Consider the following 21,438-nt stretch of genomic DNA (forward strand, 5'->3'; position numbering starts at 1 on the left):
GCTGGCCGTCTGCCGTCCCGAGGTTCCTATGGACAGCCTGTGGCACCGACTGTTGCAGCAACCAACGCGCAGGGTCGCCTAGCTCAGCCGAAGAGCAAGCAGTATGTGATCTCGCCCCCGATCCCCCAGGACCCCTCCCAGTCGGCGCCGGGTCGCCCGAGCGCGCAGAACCTCCCGTCCAAGTTCAATACGACACCCCGGCAGGAGCCGCCCAAGGGCCACAAGAGGTCCAACACGGTGTCCAGCATCGGCGAGAAGTTGTTTGGACGGTCCGGCTCCATCTTTGGTGGCCGCGGAGGCCAGGCCAATGCGGCTCGTCCAAGGGCTAGCAAGCGTTATCCTCCCACGAGCATGAAGGAGCCTTACGGCGGAGATGATACGAGGATGTCCGTGGACTCGAGACGGTCGATGCAGTACGGATACAACCGAAAGATGAGCGAAACCGGAACTGAGGGTCGTCCTCGCCGGTTCTCTCTGCTCCCCGCGTCGTTCTCCCTGAAGGGTCTGGCCTCGTCTAGCCGTTCGCAAACACCGGACGAAGAGTCGCAGGCGGACCGCACCGTGGACCCCCGAGTGCAGCAAAGGCCGTCTACTGGAGCAATCCGGCCACGTGCGCGCGCCACCAGTTACGGAACACAGGATGCAATGGGTATGGCGCCCGAAGGGGCTCCGTCGGACGAGGTGCACACCACCGACGAACCCGACAACTACCAGACTCGGATTGACCAGCAGTTTGCGGTCTTGCATGGAACCCAGCCAGACACCTACCAGCAGACTTCGTATAGCAGTGTCTCGGCGGAGCAAGTGTACCCGAACGAGAATGGACCCTACTACCGCAACCAGCCCGCCAACCACTCAACTCCCAGCTACTACGATGAATACAATCGCCCGTACGATAGCGCACCTCGGCAGTCGGTCCAGGCCGGCCGGTCAGCCCGCGGAGCTGGCGTTCTCCAGAAGAATCACCGGAAATTCGCGGACGCGTACGAATACGAGCGCGACCTGGCGCATCACTCTGGAAGTTCTGGGGCAGCCCGAAAAGTGATGGACTTCTTCCGGCGGCGGGCCAAGTCCCGTGCTGGGGACGATCGGTAGACGTGGACCTTGCAACCCTAAATCTTCTCTTATACACCTTTTCTTCATTTCACCCATGTTCTTCGACCGAATGCGCCTGGCCGATGAAACCCCCCTTTTGTTTTCGGGAACTGAATATAAGGCCGGTCCGACTGACCTCGATGGCCTTTGGACCGTCGACGTGCGGCACTGTCCATGGTCCTCCGCGGTTCGTGGACATCCCGGAAGCAGATGGAAGGACCGAACTCCACTTCGATTTGTAGCGTTTACTCTGAAGGAGGATCCGAGCCCACTAGGCTCTGTGTTTTCGCATCTTGAAAGAGCAGAGAGGTCATTTGGATACCCCGTGATACCCAGCAGCTTTCGTCCCCTTCCGTTGCTTGCAGCTTTCGGTTTGTCCTATTAGCACCCGCAACCGTTTGTTCTCGCATACATATTCATATTGAGCATTCGATTTTTTTTTCCCACCCTTTTTTTTATTTATTTTTTTTTTATTTTCGTTTTATATTTCCTTTGTCGAGAATAAATTTATTTCCTTTGTTCAAATTTCGTTTCCATTCCTGTCATTATATCCTCGGATTGTAAATTGATGTCCATCATTCTCCCAGGGGGTTATCGGTAATGTTTTTCGTGACGGGTGGACGGGATTCCTTGTCTTGTGCATTACTCTGGTCTCCGTCCGGGTGGTGTTCCATCGTCCGTGGAGTGAATCAAGATATCTGTACTGTACGTCGTACTATCAGCACCCTACGTATCCGTGTGACGCACATACATTCTTCATCCTGTAGGCCAAGCCTTGCGGATGATCGCCGTACAGGGCCAAGAGGCAACGAAGGAGGCGGAGTCGACGCCGTTAGGTACCCTCCCGGGAAGGGATGAGTCGCTGGGCGGATGGGCTTGTGTTCCCCGGTGTAAGCCAAGATTCCGGCCAAGAGGATCGGCCAGGGATGTTCTGGGGCGCCCCTTCTACGCAGTATGGAGCTATGATGGCGACGGAGGGGTTAGGAATTGTGTTGGCATATGAGTAGGGGAATTTGATATAAGATGAGACTGGGCTGTATACTAGGTACCTATATAGATATGAGGTAGTTACTATACCTTTGGTAGAGGCCGACAGATAGATAGATAGCCCTAGGTTAGGTACAGATTGGGTAGGCAGATCCCCCCACCCCGAACTCAATCCCAACGGGCTCGAGCTAAAAGCAACCATATGTGCACCGCACCACATGACCTTCCGCTTGGGCCAAGATCTCAGGGGCTGGTTACATCTCGGCGGAATGGATAGAGAGCGTGGACGTACGGAACAGTCAGTCAGTCAGTCAGTCGGCAGGGAGGGAGGGAGGGAGGGAGAGGTGCATGCACGCTTGCATGTATGGCGTAGGTAGGACGGTACAACGCCGAGAGGCTGCAAGAATGTCCATACTCGATGGTTTGAGTTTGAGTTGTCTATCTTTTGGCTTGGAATGCGGGTGGGAACGGGGATGACGCTTGATAGTATCTTACGCAGTAAAGAAGGATGTATGTATGTACCTATGTGGGGAAGGTTTGATGCTGCGGTGGACGGGAGCGTGGACGCATCCAGACATGCTACAGGCTACAGGCTCTTCATCATACTCAGCCTCGGGGTGATCTTCATTATCGGAGCTTGGCTGTGCTACATAAGCTGCAGTTTATCAGATTGCATAAGGCTTGGCGAAGCGACTATCAACTAAACACAAAACACAAAACACCGGGGTCCTCTTTCCCCCTAATTTTTTTTTTATTTTTCCTATTTTATTTCTTTTTTCTCGTCGGGAAACGCCCCCCTCCCCCTGCTTGATCGAAGGGCTAGGTATCATGTGGTGCACCGCACGGCGTAATCAAAGACGTTCGGAACAAAAAGAAAACAACGAAAGAGTACGAATGGTGTAAGGTGAAGTCAATTTGCCCGAGAACCCGTTCCGTAAGACAGACAACATGAAGGTAAGGTAGTCGTGACTGCTGCTTAGCGAGCCAGAGGAATGGACGGGGGTGGAATCGTGCCAGCGCGATTCAACTGTCATGGCTCCTGGCTCCCGGCTGTCGGCTTAGTTCTGCGCGCTAACGTCGTGTCCGAGATAGAGGAAGCTGTTTGGGAGCGACGGCACGGCGTCGTTAAGGACGGTCTGCGTGGCCGTAGACGACTGGCTGGCGGAGCGGTCCCGGATTGAGGCGGCGGCTTGTTTCGGGGCGAATTGGGGTGGCGTGTCCATGTCGATGTCAATGGAGCGAGGGCCCGACTGGATGGGGGCCAGGACAAGGAACTTGTTGGTGGGAGTGGAGGAGTACATGTTGACTGGTTATGGATGGAGATGGAGGCAGAGATAGAGATGGAGGTCCAGGAGACTTAGGATCGGTTGCTCGGTGTTTTTTTTTTTTTTGTTGTAGAGTCTTGGTAGAGTCTTGGGGTTGTAGAATCTTGTAGTCAATCGATCAGACGAAGACGAGATTCGGCGGCCTATTTATACATGTGAAGACATCCCCCCGGAGGGAGGGGTTCATGGATGAATCCGGGAAGGATGTCGATCAACGTATCCAGACCCGATGCACAAGATAGTGGAGAGAAAGATAGGCGTCCAATGTGCGTAGCGCAGACACGCTGGACTTCACATGTTGGAACATTCCCACGCATCCCCGGCGGGGCCTAGGACGTCATTATTGGAAGATCCCCCCCTTTCCCTTCCCGGTGCTTATCGTGAGGAAAATTTGGTAATACCCGAGCCCGCCGCGGACAGAGGATAGATCATCTCTGCAGCTCGCCAAGCAACTCTGATCCTTACCCCCCGCGGGACCGGTTGCGCAAGAGGGCCATCGTGACGAGCGCACAAGCAATCTCTGGGGCCCCCGACGCGACCCGAGCTTCAGCCTCGGGTGATCAGCAGCCAGGAAGCAAGCATGTCCAGCCCGGTCCAGGTCACCGTGGGATGGATGTACCTGGCCGGTGGAGGGGTCTCGGCGCACATTCTTTCTTAGACATTGGCGTTCCGCATGACCTCGTCAGACATGCTGGTCCGCTTGGCGGCATTATCAGTGCCGAATGTGGGTGTCCCTGGAACCTTCGACTTCTAGAACCCGTCGAGGCCCCCGGACGTAAGGGAGAGCTCTGTGGTTGAGGGGGTGTTCATCGTAGTGGAAGGATGCAGCCCGTTGTCTGGGTAGAGACGGGTGGACCCGGGCCTTTAATCTGGCTGTAGAATTCCGGAGTGGAGTCTCTCGCCCTGAGGTACAACTCGTCAAGCCTTCGTCTGTCGTGTCTGGCTGTCGACTCTGTCCCGTCTGAGGAAGAAGAAACGAAAGAGCGAGCGCGCAACTGGTAACTGGCCGCCCAGAACCCCCGGTCACGTGCGCGTCCACATCAGACAAACATCGTCGACAATCATAACTGTCCTCCGCCTCGTCGTCCCCTCGGTTCATCGCTTCCCTTGAGCCTCCAGATGGTGGTCTCGCTGCTGCCTCTCTCCGGCCTACGTCGATCGCTCCCAAGCCCCCCACGGCGGCTAAGTCGAGGATCTATTCTTCCCTTCGGCCTATGAATTTGGGCGGCTTTAGCGCCCCCAGTCTTCGCGCCGTATCGCTCGACCCTCCTGCCTGTGGCGCGAATGTCCAGCGGCTGAAGAACCGATGAGGGGTCCTCGTAGCCATAGGATTTTTGTCGTCTCCTCATCTGGGAGCGCCGCAAGTGCCGTGCCCACTTCCGTCTGGCTACGCTCCCTTCAGGCGAATTTTGTCCATGGTACCACTGCCCCCCCCGCCAGTCTGGCGGATTCTGAAGAGGGCCGGGAAATTGATAGGCGCAGATTTCTCCTCTCGGTTGAGCACTAAGTTAGCCGACTGTCAGGGCTGAATGTGGCCAGTATCACACCAACAACGCCGCCCGATGGGGCTCTCACAAGGCATTATAGTCTGAGCTCATTGCAGGCACATGATGAATGCTAGCTGCGGGCTCACGTATTGCCGGCTGCAGAGGAGTGTCCTTGCAGAAAGTGGGAACTAATGAGATCCGAATCTTCCCAAGGCGGAACAACAGAAGTGGCATCAGACTTGCAGCCGTCACCAACTGCGTCAAGGTCGCTCGCCCCGCATGTTGGTCGGCTCCGCCGTGCCGTCAAGTCGCCTTTGTGATGGCGGTGCGGTTCCTGCAGATTAATGCCCTGACTTTGCGGTGCGAAGTCGTCACTGGGGTGGACTTGATGTCTTGGCTGATTCTTGCGGGTGTGGGAAGACGATGTGCGCGGAAGCTGCGGCACCGCCCGTTTTTCCAGTCCGCACTGGGAACCCCTGCTCCAGAAGCTGCCCAGAATGCGGATGCGAGGGAGAGAGAGAGAAGGGGAAAAATGCCTTGTGTAGGGCCCGGGCTTTGATGCCGCTGCCGTCATGCAATCACATTGGGTTGCTCGGTAACACCCTTGTTCCTCCCTACCCAACGGGAGTGCTTTAGGGTGCGCATGATAGCGAGACGGCTGCGACTCAAGGGAAAATCGAAAGTCGTGAATTATGGGGAGGCCAGGGGATTTTCTTCCCGGCTGCGTGACATTTGTCAGATGCGCAATTTAGACAGTGTCTGGTTGCGGCATGACCTCCGAACGGTGTGAACACTGTTGGTCGGCGGCGAGAACTGATTTGATAACGCGGATTTCGTCTTGCCCTTTCACCTGCAGATGTGACCGGGTCGGAGTCTCGTTCTATCCTGCCGCAGTGTCTTCAGCATGATGTCAAGGCTTCCCGTGATGCATCTGCGGAAGTCTAATGCTATAACGAACCCCCCGGGGGGGTGTTGTTGGAGGCAGAGGACTTTCACCCAGTGACATTCATTGCTCAACATCACGCCCGACTTACTGCACTGGGTAAAGATATCACCATCTAGAATCGCCTCGGACGGACGCCACCCTTACAGATGATCCGCAACACCGCCAATCCGGTCCTGTGTAGGGGAGGTCAAACGCAGTAGTTCTGAGGATGGCACGGCCGTTCAATGTGCTCCCCGGGTAATGTGTTGGGACGTCTCGCCTTTGCCCGCATTGTAGACCCGGTCACCAACTCCGAGGGCGCAATTCTATATGCCGACGCCTGTGAAGGAGGGCTTGGAGAAGGCGAAAAAAGGAGATGACTGCATGTGTAGCTAGCTCATTCCCTGACTAACCTTCTTCTTCCTTCCCGTTGTTTCCTGTCAATCCCCATTTTTACGTTAACTATTTTCGTGCCCACCTGGCCCCTGTCTGGTTGCCCGTCTGTTATTTTATGTAGATGGCGGTTTTGTTGCGGCACAGTCATCCGCAGCGATTTTTCTATCACCTTGGATGTTACCCAGGGCCGAGATTGTCTTATTTAAAGGCCTCGCTGAACCCGTTGAACATCCTCAGAACATCATTATCATCGCAACCCTCTCTCCTCTCCTTGACTCGCTCCGCCGCCTCCCAAACAGTCCATACATCTGATCCTCTTTGAACTCTTGTACCTTGGAAGAAATTCCCCTCTGCCTTGTCGCACCGGCTTGCCCGTTGCTGGTCTTTTCTGTGATCTCTGCGGGGCACCAGATTGTCATCATGTGTTCGCAGTATTTCTACAAATACGACTGCGGCTGCACCCACCCGGAGGGAGATGTCGTCTACTGCGCAAAACGAGGCACATCCTGCACCGGGGTGCGACAGCAGGTTCGCCGACGGGAGGGCTACAACTGTCCATTGCATGGTGGCTAGATATGGAGTCCAGGTCAGTGAGTGGACACACGGCTGGGCGCGAGCTCCACCTCGGATGGAAGACAAAGCGATCTTCTCTTTTTCTTTTACTGACACGACGCAAACCGCAGTGCCGTCGGTCCTGATTGAGCGGTGTTTGTTCGCCGTACGATGTGGGCGAGCAGAGCCAAATCGACGTCAATCGGGAGCGCGTGAGTGTTCTGGTGGAATTTTGCCCGGTCGTTCGCACTGGATCTCGGCTGTTTCGATCCTCCCGAGTGACGTTTTAATTGAGGTGGTCAGGGCTTCTACGGAACAGAGAGAACATCATACAATCTTTTCCCTTTTTCTATTTTGGCCTGCTGCTGCTCCCTCCCTCCTATAGCATATGCATTGTCGTGCTGTGTGGTTGCTTGTGTATTGCGCTTTTCCTGTACTTGTCTCATGAACCCAACCCTCCAATCGAACCAGGCCCGAAAGATCGTTTCGGCGACGCTTTTCCGTCCCTTGGCTCGTGCTGCATTCTGTCAAGCGTTTTGTGAGATTAGTTGGCTGGTTGATTACTATCTACAATCCTTATTTTAACAGCTGTTGTTTTCTTTCCCCCACGCCCTGCTTGTAGTCCGCGCGCAGACCCAACGTGGTGTTCGGATTTGTCCGAACTTTCGAACAGGCAGAAGCCTGCTAGGTAGGTTGCACAGCGTCTGAGGCTGGCTCACTATAATAGCTACCTCATATCGACGTAGAAACAGTTACATCCATGTGGGTTAAGCGAATGCCGACGCCCGACGCGCCGCCATGCGCTGGCATTCTACCGAGTCAATGAGTAGAACCAAGCAACCAAAGAGGCAGCATTTACTCCCAGAAAGCCACCAAAGAACACTACTGACGAGACATGCTCGCTACCACGACAGGAATTCAGACCCCACGGAGGTAGACGTGCAGGCTGCCTGACTCGCCGAGGATGACGGGCTGCCAGCCTCCGGGGGAACGCTGGCGCTAACCGCTTCATTTCCGGACGCTGATCGCGTTATCGCATTTACCTCTAGTGTGTGCGTGCCAGTCGCTTATACAACCCTAGGAGGAGGACAACACAAAAGACAAGGGGAGGGAAAGGGTAATAAAAAAAAATCAAGGGAGAAAAAGTTAGTAGGGTCCTGAACTGACGTGATTCGTACCATACATTTGCGGGTGCATTAGCACCGCAGACGAGTCTCATCACCTGATTGGGGCCATCAAATCAGACAAAGAGGCAGCGGCACAGACACAGCTTGCGAGGTGGCGATCCGGGCTGGCGAGAGCCAACGAACATCCGGCAAGCCTAGAGAGCGAATGACGGATCTCTGTTAGCAAAGGCCGGTCGTTGCACGTTCTCCGTAATGGATCCCATTCCCACCCGGGACGGGGAGAGCCCACGGCTTAACTGTGTTGGGAAGGCGGCGACGGAGACTCGCACGTGTAGCTCTGGCTTGGAGGGTATCCGGAAGTGGGTTGAGACGAGGTAAGAAGATGCTTTGATTTTTATTTTGGGAGGGAGATCGGGGAAATTGCCACGGTGTGGATGGCAGGCTGGTGCGGGAGGGAGAATCTTCGGGCATTGCGAACTCAACAGGTCGAAAGTGGCGCTTCTCCTCTACGCCAAGATGGTTATCACGGCGTGAGCCAGAGGAAGGATGCGGAGAGCACGGTAGGAACCGCCATGGGGGATAAAGACAAATCAGGGAAGGCGATGGAAGAAAGCGTGACAAATAAGGGAAAATACGACAACAGGATGAGTCCTCAAGCCTGCTCGTCAGTCAAGAATAACGAGAGATCATCCTGGAGACCAATGGTAACTCTCATCACAGCAAGGTGTTGGAAACGTCGTAGCATGCGATTGGAACCGAAGAATTTAGCATTCTCGTGGCCAGGAGTAGGGCATCATGCGAGACCGGCGCAATGGTCGGTCATTCTCCTCGTCTCTTTGTAGGGCCACGCAGTTGGCAGTCGGCGAGCACACCGCTCGAGAAAAGGGCCGCCGCAGAGCGCCGTAGCACAGTGGAATCCCCTACTATGGGCCGAAGGGGAGCCGGAAGACACTGGTGAACCAGACTGCTGGGTCAGGAAACCTAAAGCGGTGTAAATACCGCTCTGCGTGGGGAGTCAAGCCAGAAACCGCTCTGATGGGCGACTGAGAGCCCACAATTGTCTCCTACATCTTTGACAGGAGTTCTGGGGCTGCTGACGTCCAGAAAGACGTGGTTTGGGGGGATTTTGGAGTCTTGATGCAGCTGATGAGGTCGTTGCGATGCACGTGACCAGCCGGCGCCCAAGTTCCTCCGCGGCCAATCCAGTGACGGAGTATATCGCATTGCCTTCCCGCTCACCACCAAACTCCCTCGTCACTCCGTCCTGATCTTCCGCATATGTGATGTCCATCGAGGTCGACTGGAAGACTGCCACCTCGGGCCCGGACGGCGAGGCGCTCGCCGAGCGCATTCGTTCCTTCATCCACGACAAGTTCCAACAGGTGGCCCTTCCGCGGTTCATTCGCTCCGTCCAGGTACATTCGTTCGATTTCGGCACGATCCCCCCGGATCTTGAGATAAAGGACTTCTGTGAACCGTTCGCCGACTTCTACGAGGAAGACGAAGATGACGAAACCTCGGAGATCTCAGAGGAGCTTGTCTCCGCACATGGCAGCCAATGGCATAGGACACATTCCGAACTCAACGAGCCTCCTTATCGAGACGACCTCACGATCAATCAACCTCTCCGGGACCCGTTCGACGAGGGATTCTACCCCGCGCCGCTCCGCTCCCCAATGGAACACCTGAACCCCCATTTCCTCCCACGAGCCGGAACCCCCGGCATCCCCGGTGGTACCTCAACGTTAGGCTACCATCTTATGTCTCTCGGCGGTCTGTCAGGAACACAGACGCCTCTCGCTGCGGTCGCTGGCGGCACGCCTTTTGCGAATGGCTGGACAGATCCGCATATGGGAGCGGGGAATCGGGGTCATGCATCCGGCCCGCACCAGCATCGTCCGGAAGCCGATATCGACAGTAGCAATCCTACCTCACGACCTTCAACCTCCAGCACCCTGCCTTCACATCCATCCGGTTCCAATAAAAATAGCGCAGATGGCGGTGCCCACCCCGAAGACGAACATCTAGAAGATGCGGCCGACCCGGGACATCCTTTCCGATACCCTCGAATGCGGGAGCGTCGTCCCGAAGACTTTCAAGTCCTGTGTCGCGCCAAATATTCAGGAGACGTGCGGCTGTCACTAACCGCGGAGATTCTTCTGGACTACCCGATGCCCAGCTTTGTCGGTCTTCCGCTGAAACTGAACATCACTGGAGTCACCTTCGATGGCGTTGCCATCGTTGCATACATTCGCAAGCGCGTCAATTTCTGTTTCCTGTCGGCTGAAGATGCCGATGCCTTAATCGGCTCGGACGAGCAGGAATCGAAAGACCGGGACGACCCTCCTCGCAACGGTGCAGATCCCACGACGTCGCCGAAACGCCAGGGCGGGCTACTCCAGGAGATTCGGGTTGAAAGCGAAATTGGCCGGAAAGAGGACGGGAAGCAAGTCTTGAAGAACGTCGGCAAGGTCGAGCGGTTTGTTCTCGCCCAGGTTCGCCGGATTTTTGAAGAGGAGCTTGTCTTTCCCAGTTTCTGGACTTTCTTAATATAGATTTCATGAGCTTTACGATGGATGAATAGCGTGGATGATCTGTTATGTCCGACAGCTCGGCCTAGAGCTTTGTATTTATGGCTGTATAATATTCTGTTAATATCTTGTCGCCCTCTGGAAGAATAGCCCACGCAGTACTGTACTGAGATGACGTCGATGATCTGAAGATGTTTGGATCATGTGAATTTTGCTGTTTAGCGACACTTTTCCCATTTGGGAGGCAACTATTGACCAGGATTAGTTAGCGAAAGCCCATCTCATTTCTAAATCTCGGTAAACGTCTTGTACGGATACAGATTGGAACTTGTTGAGTCTCGTTTGGGTTTGGTACAGTATGTATTCTTCCGGATTTGACTGGTGCGCAAGTAATCAGAAGAGTGACTGAGCATATAAGATTATAGCCTGTCAGGACGGTTCTTCAAACACCATGCTGTCGACTCTGATGAAATTTTGGGTATGTGTTTTGGCCTTATATTAGGGTTACCTATTTCCAGTCATGGTCCAGATATAAGATGTACCCTTGTAATAGAAGGACCAGGAGCGAAGCAGTTGAAGGTGCCTAGGCATGTTTGTGAATGGCTCTGCCTCCCCGCAAAGTCATGTGCAGTTTCTTACACTCCAGCATCTCCGAAGTTGAGCAGGTGAATTCTTTAGATCAATTTCCAGCGCGTTTTAGGCTCAGTCTACATTTTTCCCCTCAGCAAAATCCTACTACCGATACAGCCCACCGAATTCCCACGGTCATTACCACGGAGATTGTGCAAAAGAACGAGTCCTTCAAAAAAATCGATGGCAAAATGAAGTTTTCCTATGTCCAAATTTTTGCTAAGAAAGATGGCATCTTATATTCTGGTAAATATACAGATCGTTTTCATTTATCAGTAACATTGGGAAAGCTTCAGAATGTTGAGCGAATCCGAACTGAAGATAGAGCACCGGAACCCAAGGTCGCTTGGTCAGCAGTCTACGTAAAGACACCAAGTCTTCTTGCGTATCTCGATGGAGATCTCGAAAAGCGAATCTCTCACGAAATTGAAACATGCGAGATTCTCCGCAAAGACCCCCACCCGAATATTGCGACTTATTATGGCTACCAAGAAACTAATGGTCGAGTTGCTGGATTGTGCTTTCAGCGATATACAACTACGCTGCTCGAAGCAGTTAATCCTCTACGTCTAAGCAAGGGCCTTTTTCTCTCTAGTGGACATGAACTAGTGACAGAGAATATAAAAAGCAACCTGAAGGAAATCCCAGCCGCCATCAAGCATCTCCACTCACTTAGACTTGTACATAACGATGTCAACCCCGCAAACATTATGTCGACGAAAATGGTATACTTATTTTCATTGGTTTCGATAGCTGTCGGTATATTGGAGAGTCATTGCGCAATACCGAAACGAAAAGAATATATCATTAGCATAACCCTTCTGTGGATATTTCGCTTGAGAAGAATGACCTTGACGCTTTTAGAGATCTCCAACTATGGATGACTGGATCAGTGGATGAAGTTTTTCTTGTCGCGTAATTCATTTTCGCCTTGGTCTGGTGGAGGGATTTTAGGGTTTTCTTAGGGAAAAAAAAAAAGCAATTGACATAAAATGAAAAAGAGCTTCCGGCCAGGTAACGAGAGGGATTTAGAAAATGCTATCTAGACAATCAGGATACAAAAATTCCCAGGAATTATTATTTTCTTGCTTCATACGGAGGGTGTACTGTACATGGGGAAATATCAAAGTAGTTGAAGTCAAGAAAAAGAGCAAACTCACTGTGGTACATCAGTGCTTTCGGCTACTGAAGGTCAACCGAAGGCAAAGGCCATATTTGAGAGGAGGCCTCGAATCTTCTATTTGCTCATGCCATGAGCTGGGTTTTAGAGCAAGCGTTGTTTGTGGGCCGTGACCGCTGGCGTTCGAGGTTATGGTTCAATCAGTCATTTAATATCTTGAATTTTGCAGGAACAATAAAACATGGGTTCCAATTAATACTGGGACGTGTCTGTATATATCTCTGTTTTCCTCAGCGGTTGTCATGTGATCCCTTAGTTTTTAGGAGTTAGAGGCAGGAATGCTTAAAACTCAATGGAAGAGTAGATGCATATCTCCTGGACAGAAAAGGTATTTAGCAGAGCAAATACATGTTGCCGTTAGAGGATGTAGTGGATACCAGACTGGACGTGATCTGATATCCTACTTGGGTAGGCCGAGACAGTAGCCGAGGAGCAATTGTATCATGGAGAGCAGCTGCTCAAATGCAAGTGCGCTAAACAAACACACGGAGAATGTTTCCCTCCAATTTAACTCTTAACTATTTCCCTCGAAGTAAAACCACCGTGAAACACTTGAAAACGTCTCTCCCCTTGATACCGCCATCTCTCACTTTCCCCATTACCACACGCTTACACTTGCATGCCACCCAACAACTCAACATTGTTCTGCATGAGTCAATCAAGGCTCGGAGTTGCCACATAGACCTCCATCTACATACACTCGTGCGATGGGCCACAAAAAGAAGCAACTCGTTTACAGGTCCTTCTTGGAACCATCATCCGATTGGCCAGAGACCTTGTCACCAAGGTTATGGTACTCGCGGGTGAGGCCCTCGCATTGCTTCTTCAGGGTCTCAATGTCACGGTTCTTCTTCTCCAGCTCGTCCTTCAGCCGTCCGATCTCGCCCATATCACCGGCCTGCGCGAGCCGAGCAGAGTCCTTTCCACCGGCCTTCTTGTCGCCCTCGAGGAGCTTGACCTTCTCTTCGAGACGGAGCACTTCAAGGATCATAGTGTAGGTGCGGCTGAGGATCAGAGAGAGGAAGAGCGTGAAGCCACAAAGGTACATGTTGCGCTGGGAGTAGAACTTGCGGGCCTGGACTTCCATGCGGTCGGTGCCGATAGTCGCTCTATATTCGCATACCGTCAGTATCGGTGCATATAGAGGAAATATGCAGATAGCCGCTGGGAAGGGAGAAAGCTCACCCCATACCGCTGCCCTCCTTGTGGAAGGCAGCCACCTCCAGCTGGACACGGTATACCCGGTTGACGCTGTCAATGAACAGGATCAGGATGAAGATGAATGTGATCTGGCCGCTCACTGGTTAGAAATTTGGAGGGACGCAGACGGAGATATACTGGTTTGTTGCCAACCAACCTTGATTCCATATTGTACTTTCGCTACTATGGGACTCTCCGAGATGAAGGTAAACAGCTTCCGCTTAACGGTGAAGGGAAGAGGGACGATGAGGGCCATGAAGACCGCCATCTCCAGCACCAGAAGGCAGAAGACCTGCACATATTGAGTCAGTTTTGTGTCGGCAAGACGGAATTCATGTCCTTGAGGGATATGTGTGGTGACGGCCGCAGTGCGTAGGCTGCAACGTATTGGGGGCTGAAAGAGCCGACAGACATGATTCCAGCAGAAAGAGCGTTAGTGCACATACAAGACTGTAGTAAAGAGTCATCTTGGCCTCTGTAATGCGGTATCAACTTCCGACAGAGTGGGTGTAGATGAGGAGCGCAGGTAGGAACTGCAATTGCCAGAGCAGTGGGGGTCGTTCGAAAATGTAAACAAAAGATGGCGAGTGCCAAGGACGATCACTAAAGCTCAGGTAGAGGACAGACAAGTCGAGATTTATACCCGCAGGCCTGAGACTAGAGACCGAAAAGGTAGTCGGAGCCAGGAATGAGGTCACCGGTTGGAGTTGGCTGGGAGCAAGAGGAGCGAGGTGGTCTTTCTGCGGCGTCGGTCTGAGGAAGACGTCATCACCGCCGGGAGCTCCTGCACGTGATATATACAATGACTAATATAGGATCACGTGCAATTTACTAGCGTATGTATACATGTACACAGTACGATCAAGATGCATGGGTGTTCAGAGGCTAAAGAGAGCTTCGATGATCACTATCAATTGATAAGCTACTTGAATTATGACTGTGTCAATTGTTTGACATTTACCAACCGCTGCTTTGCCCTGCCGAAACTCAGGGCGCGGAACCCGAAAGTTCTATAGGTAAGAAGCTGGATCTGAGGCTTGATGGATGATATGCCGTCATATTATATATGGAACCCGTCTGCAATCAACTCTACTGTTATAGAGCTCTCAGCCATAAAAGACAAATAGGCTCGCGAGGACTTTACACCCCTTCTTAGCTACTACCATAATCGCAAATGGTTGGGAAGGGGTTTTCTTTACTGTCTCTACCCGCGAACCTCAGGGCTCATCGATAGTGGCCAGAAGACGGCTACTTTCCACCACCTCAGATCATTCCGGATTCTGATGGGGAGTTTCCCCAGTGATAATCTGCCATATTGCATAGTGCAGCACGGTCAAACCTTTCTTTACAGCAACGAAAACTCGATGCTGTCCTCAACCTGGCGTGTGATGGCCTCCACCAATTCCCATTTGTAGCCAAAGGATCTACTACGTTCGCGATCAGGGGTAGCGCTACAACCGTGAAGCCATTACATGAAGCAATATTCGATGCAGACCGCCCGCTTGTCAGTAATAAACGCATCGGCGCCGTGTTTGATCAAAATCTGCGCCATGGCCTCCTTACTAATAGGCCTTACAGGATCCCTATTTGATTGCATTTCAATCTACACTGGCGATCTATTTCCATAAATGGGCATTGTTGAGATGTGCTTGGCTATGAAGGAGTCTTGGTATACGCGACTTCTCATTGTTCAATGTTGTCCACACCTGGACTTGAAAAAGTGAGTTCTGACTGGTACTCATCATGCAAAATCTCATCTTGATGAGCTCATTCGTGAGTATATGTACTACGGAGCTGCCTACGTGTTAGTACATGCATATTGCATACACGCCTGTGAGTCGATTGGCCCACATCGCTTCGATGTTGGTCTTCCCATCTTGTTCCTGACCATATAAAAACCGTGCAAATTTCATTGCAGGGCTTTCGTAGGCATAGAACATCTCTTCCCACAGAACTCAATAAGGGATTTAATTTTAATCTGATTTTACAATGACTTTTCCTTCCCTCAAAACCGCTAGTTGGTTCGAGACAACCAAACGGCTACTAGCCCGACTGGTAAATGAGGGATTGGCAATTGCAGAACTCACTGATTTTGGGTCCAAATGCGAAATCCAAATCCTGCATTTTGATGCCAACACGAGTAGTATGAACGAAAGGTGGGTTAAGATTAGTACTCGCTATGACACACTCGTCGATATTAGTTGCGACCGAGTTCTTCCTATCCTGCGACCAGAATGCCTTCAACCGCCGGTTATCCTTGTGGACGGAATGTCTGAGAGAGACGAGTCACATCCCAGCATTGTCTTCCGTTTTATTTCTGTATGGCTTAAAAATACTGTGGAAGCGCCAGTCCTCGAAAGGATTACCCGCCAACTGCAATTGTCGACGGAAAACCAAGGTGAGATCGGAATTTGTGACAGGGAAATGGCTTCGGAGAACATGGCTAAAAGTATCATAGAAAAATGGATGGAGATGAGCATAAAATGGTGCTTGCCGACATTGCAGTCTCCTCTGATTGCTTGGGAACAATCTCAGGTGTTCGGACATCCAACGCATCCGGTATCACTTTATAGGACCCCCCTCCGAAGGCTGATGCAAGCTGCTAACTAGAGTCTCTACAAAATCAGTTCCACAGGCTTTGCTGGACGCATCCGCTATTGGAGCCTGTTGTTCCAGAGGATATTCCGAAGATGAGAGCACCTTCTCTTACATTCGTCGCTATACCTCGTCGCGACGTACGCTTGACTGGTGCCTTCGAGTCGACCCTCCAGCCCCTCCTCAGGAGACTATGTATAGAAAAGCAGGACAATGACGACAGAATAACTGTTCCATGTTTAACTCAACAGCTTCCTGTCATTCTCCATTTTTACCCAGGTTCCATTCCCTTAAAAGAGGTGTCTGGGGCTGCTAAGGCCCAAGCATCCATGCGGACCATTACGCTTTGCCCTGAGTTGGAATTCCAATATCATATGAAGTTCTCTCTTGCATGCCAAATAACTTCTGCGTTCCGCATGATCACACCATGGACGGCAGCGCAAGGGTTAGGTATCACTGATCTTCTTGCCAAGGTAGTTTCCAAGCGATCTTTGGGTCCTGAAAGAGGTAGCTGCTGTTTCTGGAAATCGGGATGACTCCGATGTGGCAAAGCAACTAGGTTGCATCCTTCGCGAAGATCCAGAACCAAGGGCGAGAGACAACAACGAGGCACTCATTGTAGTGGCCACGTTGCTTGAGAGGCAACTTTCTGATGGAAGAACGCATGCGGAGAAGTTGTTCAATCTGGATACGGCTGAGGCAAGAAAGGAATGGTACGAAAGGTGAGCTAATCTATCTTGCTTGGACTTATATCATCTCATTGCCAGAAGCTACGTGAAAATATTGTTAAGACTGGTCCTTCATCCATTGATACATCATGGAATCTCGTTATGGGTCCACGCGTAAAATACCCTGGTACGTATTTGCCGAGAGACTCACGACATAAAGGGCTTTGCTGTTCGCGACTTCAATGGCGTAAAGTTCCACAGGCCGACTCTTCAGAAGCAAGGGTTTGACCTTTCCTGGGAGTTTCCAGGAAGCGCTACGTTAACGGATGATCTCGAGTCTGTGTGGGATATCATGAGCCATTGCTTGTCTCACATCGCAAGTCTGATCTATGGATTGCGCCTGGAGAGGCATGGTGCATGGGCAGTCGTTCGAACAGAACTATGTGAATTATTGAAAACGAAGACCGTCGACGAAAGCGGTTTCCGTGACTACTTCTTAAGAGATGTAGTTCCCTTTAAATGTCTCATGAGTATGGAACTCGAAGGAAAACGGGTAAGTATCGCTACTTGACATAAGGATGAATACTTCTGATGATTATTTTGCAACGAAGAACGTCGACAGAGATGTTCCCAATCCTCTCGTACGGTACACCTGACTTACGTCTTTGGCGGCTCTATCACACGACTGACTATATGGACTATATGCATGACTACAAAGATTGACTTTTGCCCGGCTAAGGCTTTTAGCGAAGTGATAAGTTACATGCCTAGAACGTAGCCATATAATTCTAGCGACTAATAGAACGGAGTCCAATATGGACAATCAGAATACCATTCATGTCTTGTAGATATCGAATCTACTTGTAAGTCTTATATACATAGTTTTGGTTATCGCCGATGCGTGTCTACAATGTTTATTCAAACTGCGTATCTACCCCTCTGTTTCATAGGCGTTAGACTTGTGCTTGGGTTCGAACTTGAAATTTTTGTTTGCCGGTCCGAGGAACATCTCCCTGTAAACGATCAGTCAGAATAGGCAGACACGCAGGAAATAGTCTCAAAATACTTACGTGATTTTGATCCAGTCCTTGTAATGATCACTGGCAAGCAGGGTCTCCATCTCATTTCTCCCTCTCCAGGCTGGCGGGCGATCCTGGATGTTTGGTGGAAGGTACTCGAGCAACCCGACGGGCACATACCGCCGGTGGAAACTCAACCATTCCAACAAAAAGCGACGCGTGGTGCTGACACCGAATTCGTCGGAGCCCCACACGTCAAGACCGTATTTGGCGAATTTCTCGACAAGGGACAAACGCTCGGATGCAGATTTATCCAGGTACTGGCCGGCTTGAATCTCCTCAAAGAGCCAAGGCTTGATCAATGCTCCTCGACCTACCATCACGCTGTCAACGCCGGCATTGTTGATATGGTCGTCATAATCAACGTGAGAGAAGCAGTCTCCATTTCCGAGGAAATAGACCTTGCCGCCGTTTGGCAGCATGCGTGCATCCGGTTCGCGAATGGTGTCTGTGAGCTCATCTTTCCGCTTGTTGAAGTTTTTGATAAGAGCGGCAGTTTCGGCGATATAGCCCCAGTCGGCTTGCTTTGTGTATCGTTGCTGTCTGCTACGCCCATGGAGAGTGATCGCGGCTGTTCCGGACGGCCCAACGTCAAGCAAGTGAGATTCATGTCCACCGAGAACCAGACGTTCGACAAGTTTCTGAGCGTTGGGGGCATTGTCCCGCACTCCAAGGCGGATCTTGACACTAATGGGGATCTCTTCTGACACCGCATTCATGCCACGGAGAATCTTCTCCAGTTTGGATGGATGCTCAAGAAGCGCAGATCCAGCTCCCTCTCGGAAGAGAAGGTCGATGGGGCAACCGCAGTTCAAGTCGATGACACGGAGGTTGGGAGTAAATTTAGACAGCACCTCTGTGGCTTTCAATGCCTGCCAGGCTTTGTTGGCGGCAATCTGAGCACCAAACTTCATGTCCTTGGAGTTATCGTAACCTTGAACAACGTCGTCACCTGGGGAGATGGTTGGGGGCGTCATTTCAGTTTCGTGGGATCTCAACAAGGCCCACTCAGATTTAGATCCTTGGATCAAAGGCATGCTCATCGCCATCTCGGAGTAGGTTAACTGGGCACCCAGTTCTACACAGAGTCTCCGGAAGGGTAGATTACCCTGCGTAGTCAAGGGAGCCAACGTGGGGGTCTCGGGGCCGAAGTATAGGCGTCGCTTCTCCGAAGGTAGGAAGGGAGGTTCGGTATAGGAAGCCCTCTGTTCATCTTTCTCCTCTTGTGTTAACTCGACTCTGCCCCCGTCATTCTGGTGTCTCCCGTGCAGATTCTTCTCTAATTGCCTGGTAGTCTTGTCCAGCCAGGTCGAGTAGGCATCGGCGCGGGGAGTCTGGACTCTTTTTCTAGACATTGCGTTCCTATTCTCCACCGAGACAACATTGGCAATTCCATCATCGTTGGCATGAGGTACCAGGCGCGCAGCCTTCTTCTTCCTCTCCTCATCCTCGACTAGAACCAATTCCTTTCTTCCGTCCGGAGTGTCACGTTCGGTCATGTGAGAGCCAACGAACCGACACTTCCACCCCCCAGAGCATTTTCCGCGGGCATCCCAGATGGGGCACACGCCGCCAAAGGTGGTAAGATCCTCGCGCTTGTGCTCTTTCAGATAAGTGCGCAGGTCGTGTTCGAAGCGGCAGGAGTCGCCGAATCTGCACTCTCCCGGGGAGAATTCAGGCGCAAATGTTCTGCTTGAGCAAAGGCCCTTCTCGTCCTGGAAGTTCCCAAAAGACCGGTTCGTGTTCTGGCCCTTGACCTTCGGTTTCTTCTTCTTCTTGTCGTCCTCGCGTTCCTCGTGATGCGCCGCTTCGGCCGCGTCGTCTGTATTTCCTTCCGGTATAGGCTCAGCCTGCGAAGTATGGATCAGATACCTGGGTAAGAGAGATGGTCAGCAAATTCGAAGTGAACGACGCCTCAGTGTACATACTCCGCCTTAATTGGAGCAACGCCCTTCTTGCGGGGAGGAATGCGGTCACTTTGGGGTTCACCATTGGACGCAGACGGCTCGTCCAGCTTCGCCTTCTTCAAAGGCGGCTCTCCAGTATTCTCAGTAGTGGGAGCGCCATTCTGGGGTTCATGCAATGGCGCTGGAGCCCCTCCAGTAGCCGGTTCTTGCCCGTCGTTGGCTGCGGAGTGCATCGTCAAGACCGCCGTAAGTCGCGGAAGCGTACAGGCCGTTCACTGTGGGTTGAAGATTGACGGTAAATAGGGACTTCTGCAATCTTAATTCCTTTCAGAAACAAGGCTGTCTATGTCTAGAGCATGCGACAGAGCCTTTTTGAGATTCAGGTTTGCGGTCAAAAATTTGATCCTGTTCGCCGCCCCTCAAAGGCGGAGAGGAACGGCAGTTTGCACCGTTTGTCCAGTGGGGCTTGTGGGGTCTGTTGGTGCCTGAGGAAGGACTGGAGTATACAGTACATGTTGACACATTCATGTCTTCGCATATGGATTTCTGGCAGTATTGGATGAACGACATAGCTAGCTTATATCATATTACTGAGTCTTTTGGAATCCCAATAAGTAGTTCTGTTCCAACACTGTCATATCTCGCAAAGGAAGCAGTATCTCATAATAAGTCTTCTGCTTCTGAATAACTCAGATATTGTCAAAGGGTCCTTAGCCAGTGAATTCCCATAAAGAAATAGTCTCTATCATCTTTTCATCTTTATTACTTTCTCCTTTACTTCCCTCTAGCCCCTCCAATCCGACCGGTTCCCTAGGTACCTTCCTACCTCATCGGACACCATTTACGCCCTCGTATGATCACTGCTCTACCAATTTAACCTCACTATATGCTTTACCTACCACAATACCATGAGTCAATCAGAAGAAGCCCTGCGCGCCTTTAAACGCGCCCACCCCGCACAGTTCGAGTCTTCTCCGAGAACCCTCCATTGGCTGATCCCCCATCTCATTTATGACTTCGATATCAACAGTTACATGCGTGGAATCCGCAGCCATCTGAAACGCGCTCGTTTCCAAAAAGCTCAGGACTGCGTGCTCAAGAGACTGGTGTCGTCCTATGCGAAGGAAACAGAATGTAAATTGAACGAGGAAGAGTTCGACATGGCGGTCTTCTATTTCGAAGGCTTCTTTTTCTGGTTCCTGGAATATGAGAAACACCTGAGGGCGCACGGGAGCGAATCCAGACAAAGAAAGGCACAATGGCGGCGGGTTCGGCGTGCGTTTAGGTATAAAACTACTATACTACTGAACTGCTATCTTGATTTTCTGGCGTATGCTGATGAATGGGTCATCTAGTCGCAGGCGATAGAGTCTACACATCCTGCATCTGGCTACATAGAGGCGGTTTCCTGTGGGATCTTACGATACTAGATCGGGTTAGTGGTGGTGGTAAGAGGTTCATTCTCGAATCGCACGGCGAGGTCGTCTTTGTTTCCTTAGTTGTGAGCAGGGATTCAGTCACAAAGGGCAGGGTATTGTAAACAACTGGACAAACTCATATTAATGGGAATCACAGGTTGAGTAGGGCATATTCGCATGCTAGAATACCTAGCCAGGCGCTCTCTATCCTGATGGTAACCATCCTATCACCACTTGATAACAAACCACTAAAGGCGAACATTTAATTCACAGGGAAATCACCATAAGTATTAATTAGCTACTACCCACTTGGAGGGTACTCCATGGTTAAATGCG

The 21,438-nt window shown here is 51.5% G+C and overlaps 8 protein-coding genes across 8 annotated transcripts; 5 read left to right on the forward strand and 3 right to left on the reverse strand.

The window, feature by feature from the left end:
* Window positions 1-1,538: 1,538 nt before the first annotated feature.
* On the forward strand, window positions 1,539-2,138 carry BDV59DRAFT_172975 (uncharacterized protein). Its single transcript, XM_073688808.1, has one exon. The coding sequence runs from the start codon at window positions 1,696-1,698 to the stop codon at window positions 1,951-1,953; it is 258 nt and encodes an 85-aa protein (XP_073550458.1). The 5' UTR covers window positions 1,539-1,695; the 3' UTR covers window positions 1,954-2,138.
* Window positions 2,139-3,058: 920 nt separating this feature from the next.
* On the reverse strand, window positions 3,059-3,383 carry BDV59DRAFT_199687 (uncharacterized protein; the record flags this gene model as incomplete). Its single annotated transcript, XM_073693399.1, has 2 exons — window positions 3,059-3,109; window positions 3,159-3,383. The coding sequence occupies 2 exons, from the start codon at window positions 3,381-3,383 to the stop codon at window positions 3,059-3,061; spliced, it is 276 nt and encodes a 91-aa protein (XP_073550459.1).
* A 5,573-nt stretch (window positions 3,384-8,956) lies between these two features.
* mdm12 (ERMES complex subunit MDM12) lies at window positions 8,957-10,709 on the forward strand. Its single transcript, XM_073687213.1, has one exon. The coding sequence runs from the start codon at window positions 9,178-9,180 to the stop codon at window positions 10,447-10,449; it is 1,272 nt and encodes a 423-aa protein (XP_073550460.1). The 5' UTR covers window positions 8,957-9,177; the 3' UTR covers window positions 10,450-10,709.
* A 365-nt stretch (window positions 10,710-11,074) lies between these two features.
* BDV59DRAFT_172981 (uncharacterized protein) lies at window positions 11,075-12,020 on the forward strand. The gene has a single exon (XM_073688809.1). It carries the CDS (start codon window positions 11,247-11,249, stop codon window positions 11,937-11,939), a length of 693 nt encoding a protein of 230 aa, XP_073550461.1. The 5' UTR covers window positions 11,075-11,246; the 3' UTR covers window positions 11,940-12,020.
* A 413-nt stretch (window positions 12,021-12,433) lies between these two features.
* BDV59DRAFT_172982 (putative BAP31 domain protein) lies at window positions 12,434-14,157 on the reverse strand. The gene is made up of 4 exons (XM_073688810.1): window positions 13,882-14,157; window positions 13,593-13,727; window positions 13,421-13,524; window positions 12,434-13,344 (listed from the first exon to the last, which is right to left on the reverse strand). The coding sequence occupies exons 1-4, from the start codon at window positions 13,900-13,902 to the stop codon at window positions 12,969-12,971; spliced, it is 636 nt and encodes a 211-aa protein (XP_073550462.1). The 5' UTR covers window positions 13,903-14,157; the 3' UTR covers window positions 12,434-12,968.
* Window positions 14,158-15,424: 1,267 nt separating this feature from the next.
* Window positions 15,425-17,354, forward strand: BDV59DRAFT_191631 (IucA/IucC family siderophore biosynthesis protein; the record flags this gene model as incomplete). The annotated part of the gene is made up of 7 exons (XM_073691929.1): window positions 15,425-15,833; window positions 15,894-15,994; window positions 16,063-16,503; window positions 16,538-16,752; window positions 16,798-16,864; window positions 16,904-17,251; window positions 17,310-17,354. 7 exons carry the CDS (start codon window positions 15,425-15,427, stop codon window positions 17,352-17,354), a joined length of 1,626 nt encoding a protein of 541 aa, XP_073550463.1.
* Window positions 17,355-17,516: 162 nt separating this feature from the next.
* Window positions 17,517-20,059, reverse strand: dus3 (tRNA dihydrouridine synthase DUS3). The gene is made up of 3 exons (XM_073688811.1): window positions 19,706-20,059; window positions 17,769-19,649; window positions 17,517-17,711 (listed from the first exon to the last, which is right to left on the reverse strand). The coding sequence occupies exons 1-3, from the start codon at window positions 19,915-19,917 to the stop codon at window positions 17,630-17,632; spliced, it is 2,175 nt and encodes a 724-aa protein (XP_073550464.1). The 5' UTR covers window positions 19,918-20,059; the 3' UTR covers window positions 17,517-17,629.
* Window positions 20,060-20,592: 533 nt separating this feature from the next.
* On the forward strand, window positions 20,593-21,039 carry BDV59DRAFT_199691 (uncharacterized protein; the record flags this gene model as incomplete). Its single annotated transcript, XM_073693400.1, has 1 exon — window positions 20,593-21,039. The coding sequence occupies one exon, from the start codon at window positions 20,593-20,595 to the stop codon at window positions 21,037-21,039; it is 447 nt and encodes a 148-aa protein (XP_073550465.1).
* Between the last annotated feature and the right edge of the window lie 399 nt (window positions 21,040-21,438).

The sequence above is a fragment of the Aspergillus ambiguus genome (assembly GCF_047715705.1).
Source record: "Aspergillus ambiguus strain CBS 117.58 unplaced genomic scaffold BDV59scaffold_6, whole genome shotgun sequence".
Lineage (NCBI taxonomy): Eukaryota > Fungi > Ascomycota > Eurotiomycetes > Eurotiales > Aspergillaceae > Aspergillus > Aspergillus ambiguus.

What these genes read in the sequence shown, in the direction of transcription:
- BDV59DRAFT_172975 (XM_073688808.1), top strand. Translation starts at nt 1,696, where the DNA reads ATGTTTTTCGTGACGGGTGGACGGGATTCCTTGTCTTGTGCATTACTC.
- mdm12 (XM_073687213.1), top strand. Translation starts at nt 9,178, where the DNA reads ATGTCCATCGAGGTCGACTGGAAGACTGCCACCTCGGGCCCGGACGGC.
- BDV59DRAFT_172981 (XM_073688809.1), top strand. Translation starts at nt 11,247, where the DNA reads ATGAAGTTTTCCTATGTCCAAATTTTTGCTAAGAAAGATGGCATCTTA.
- BDV59DRAFT_172982 (XM_073688810.1), bottom strand. Translation starts at nt 13,902, where the DNA reads ATGACTCTTTACTACAGTCTT. An exon ending in TGACTCTTTACTACAGTCTT is followed by an intron (nt 13,728 to 13,881) that starts GTATGTGCACTA and finishes CAATATGTGCAG; the next exon opens with GTCTTCTGCCTTCTGGTGCT. An exon ending in AAGGAGGGCAGCGGTATGGG is followed by an intron (nt 13,345 to 13,420) that starts GTGAGCTTTCTC and finishes ATGCGAATATAG; the next exon opens with AGCGACTATCGGCACCGACC.
- dus3 (XM_073688811.1), bottom strand. Translation starts at nt 19,917, where the DNA reads ATGCACTCCGCAGCCAACGACGGGCAAGAACCGGCTACTGGAGGGGCT. An exon ending in GTTGCTCCAATTAAGGCGGA is followed by an intron (nt 19,650 to 19,705) that starts GTATGTACACTG and finishes TCTCTTACCCAG; the next exon opens with GTATCTGATCCATACTTCGC. An exon ending in AAGGACTGGATCAAAATCAC is followed by an intron (nt 17,712 to 17,768) that starts GTAAGTATTTTG and finishes GATCGTTTACAG; the next exon opens with GGAGATGTTCCTCGGACCGG.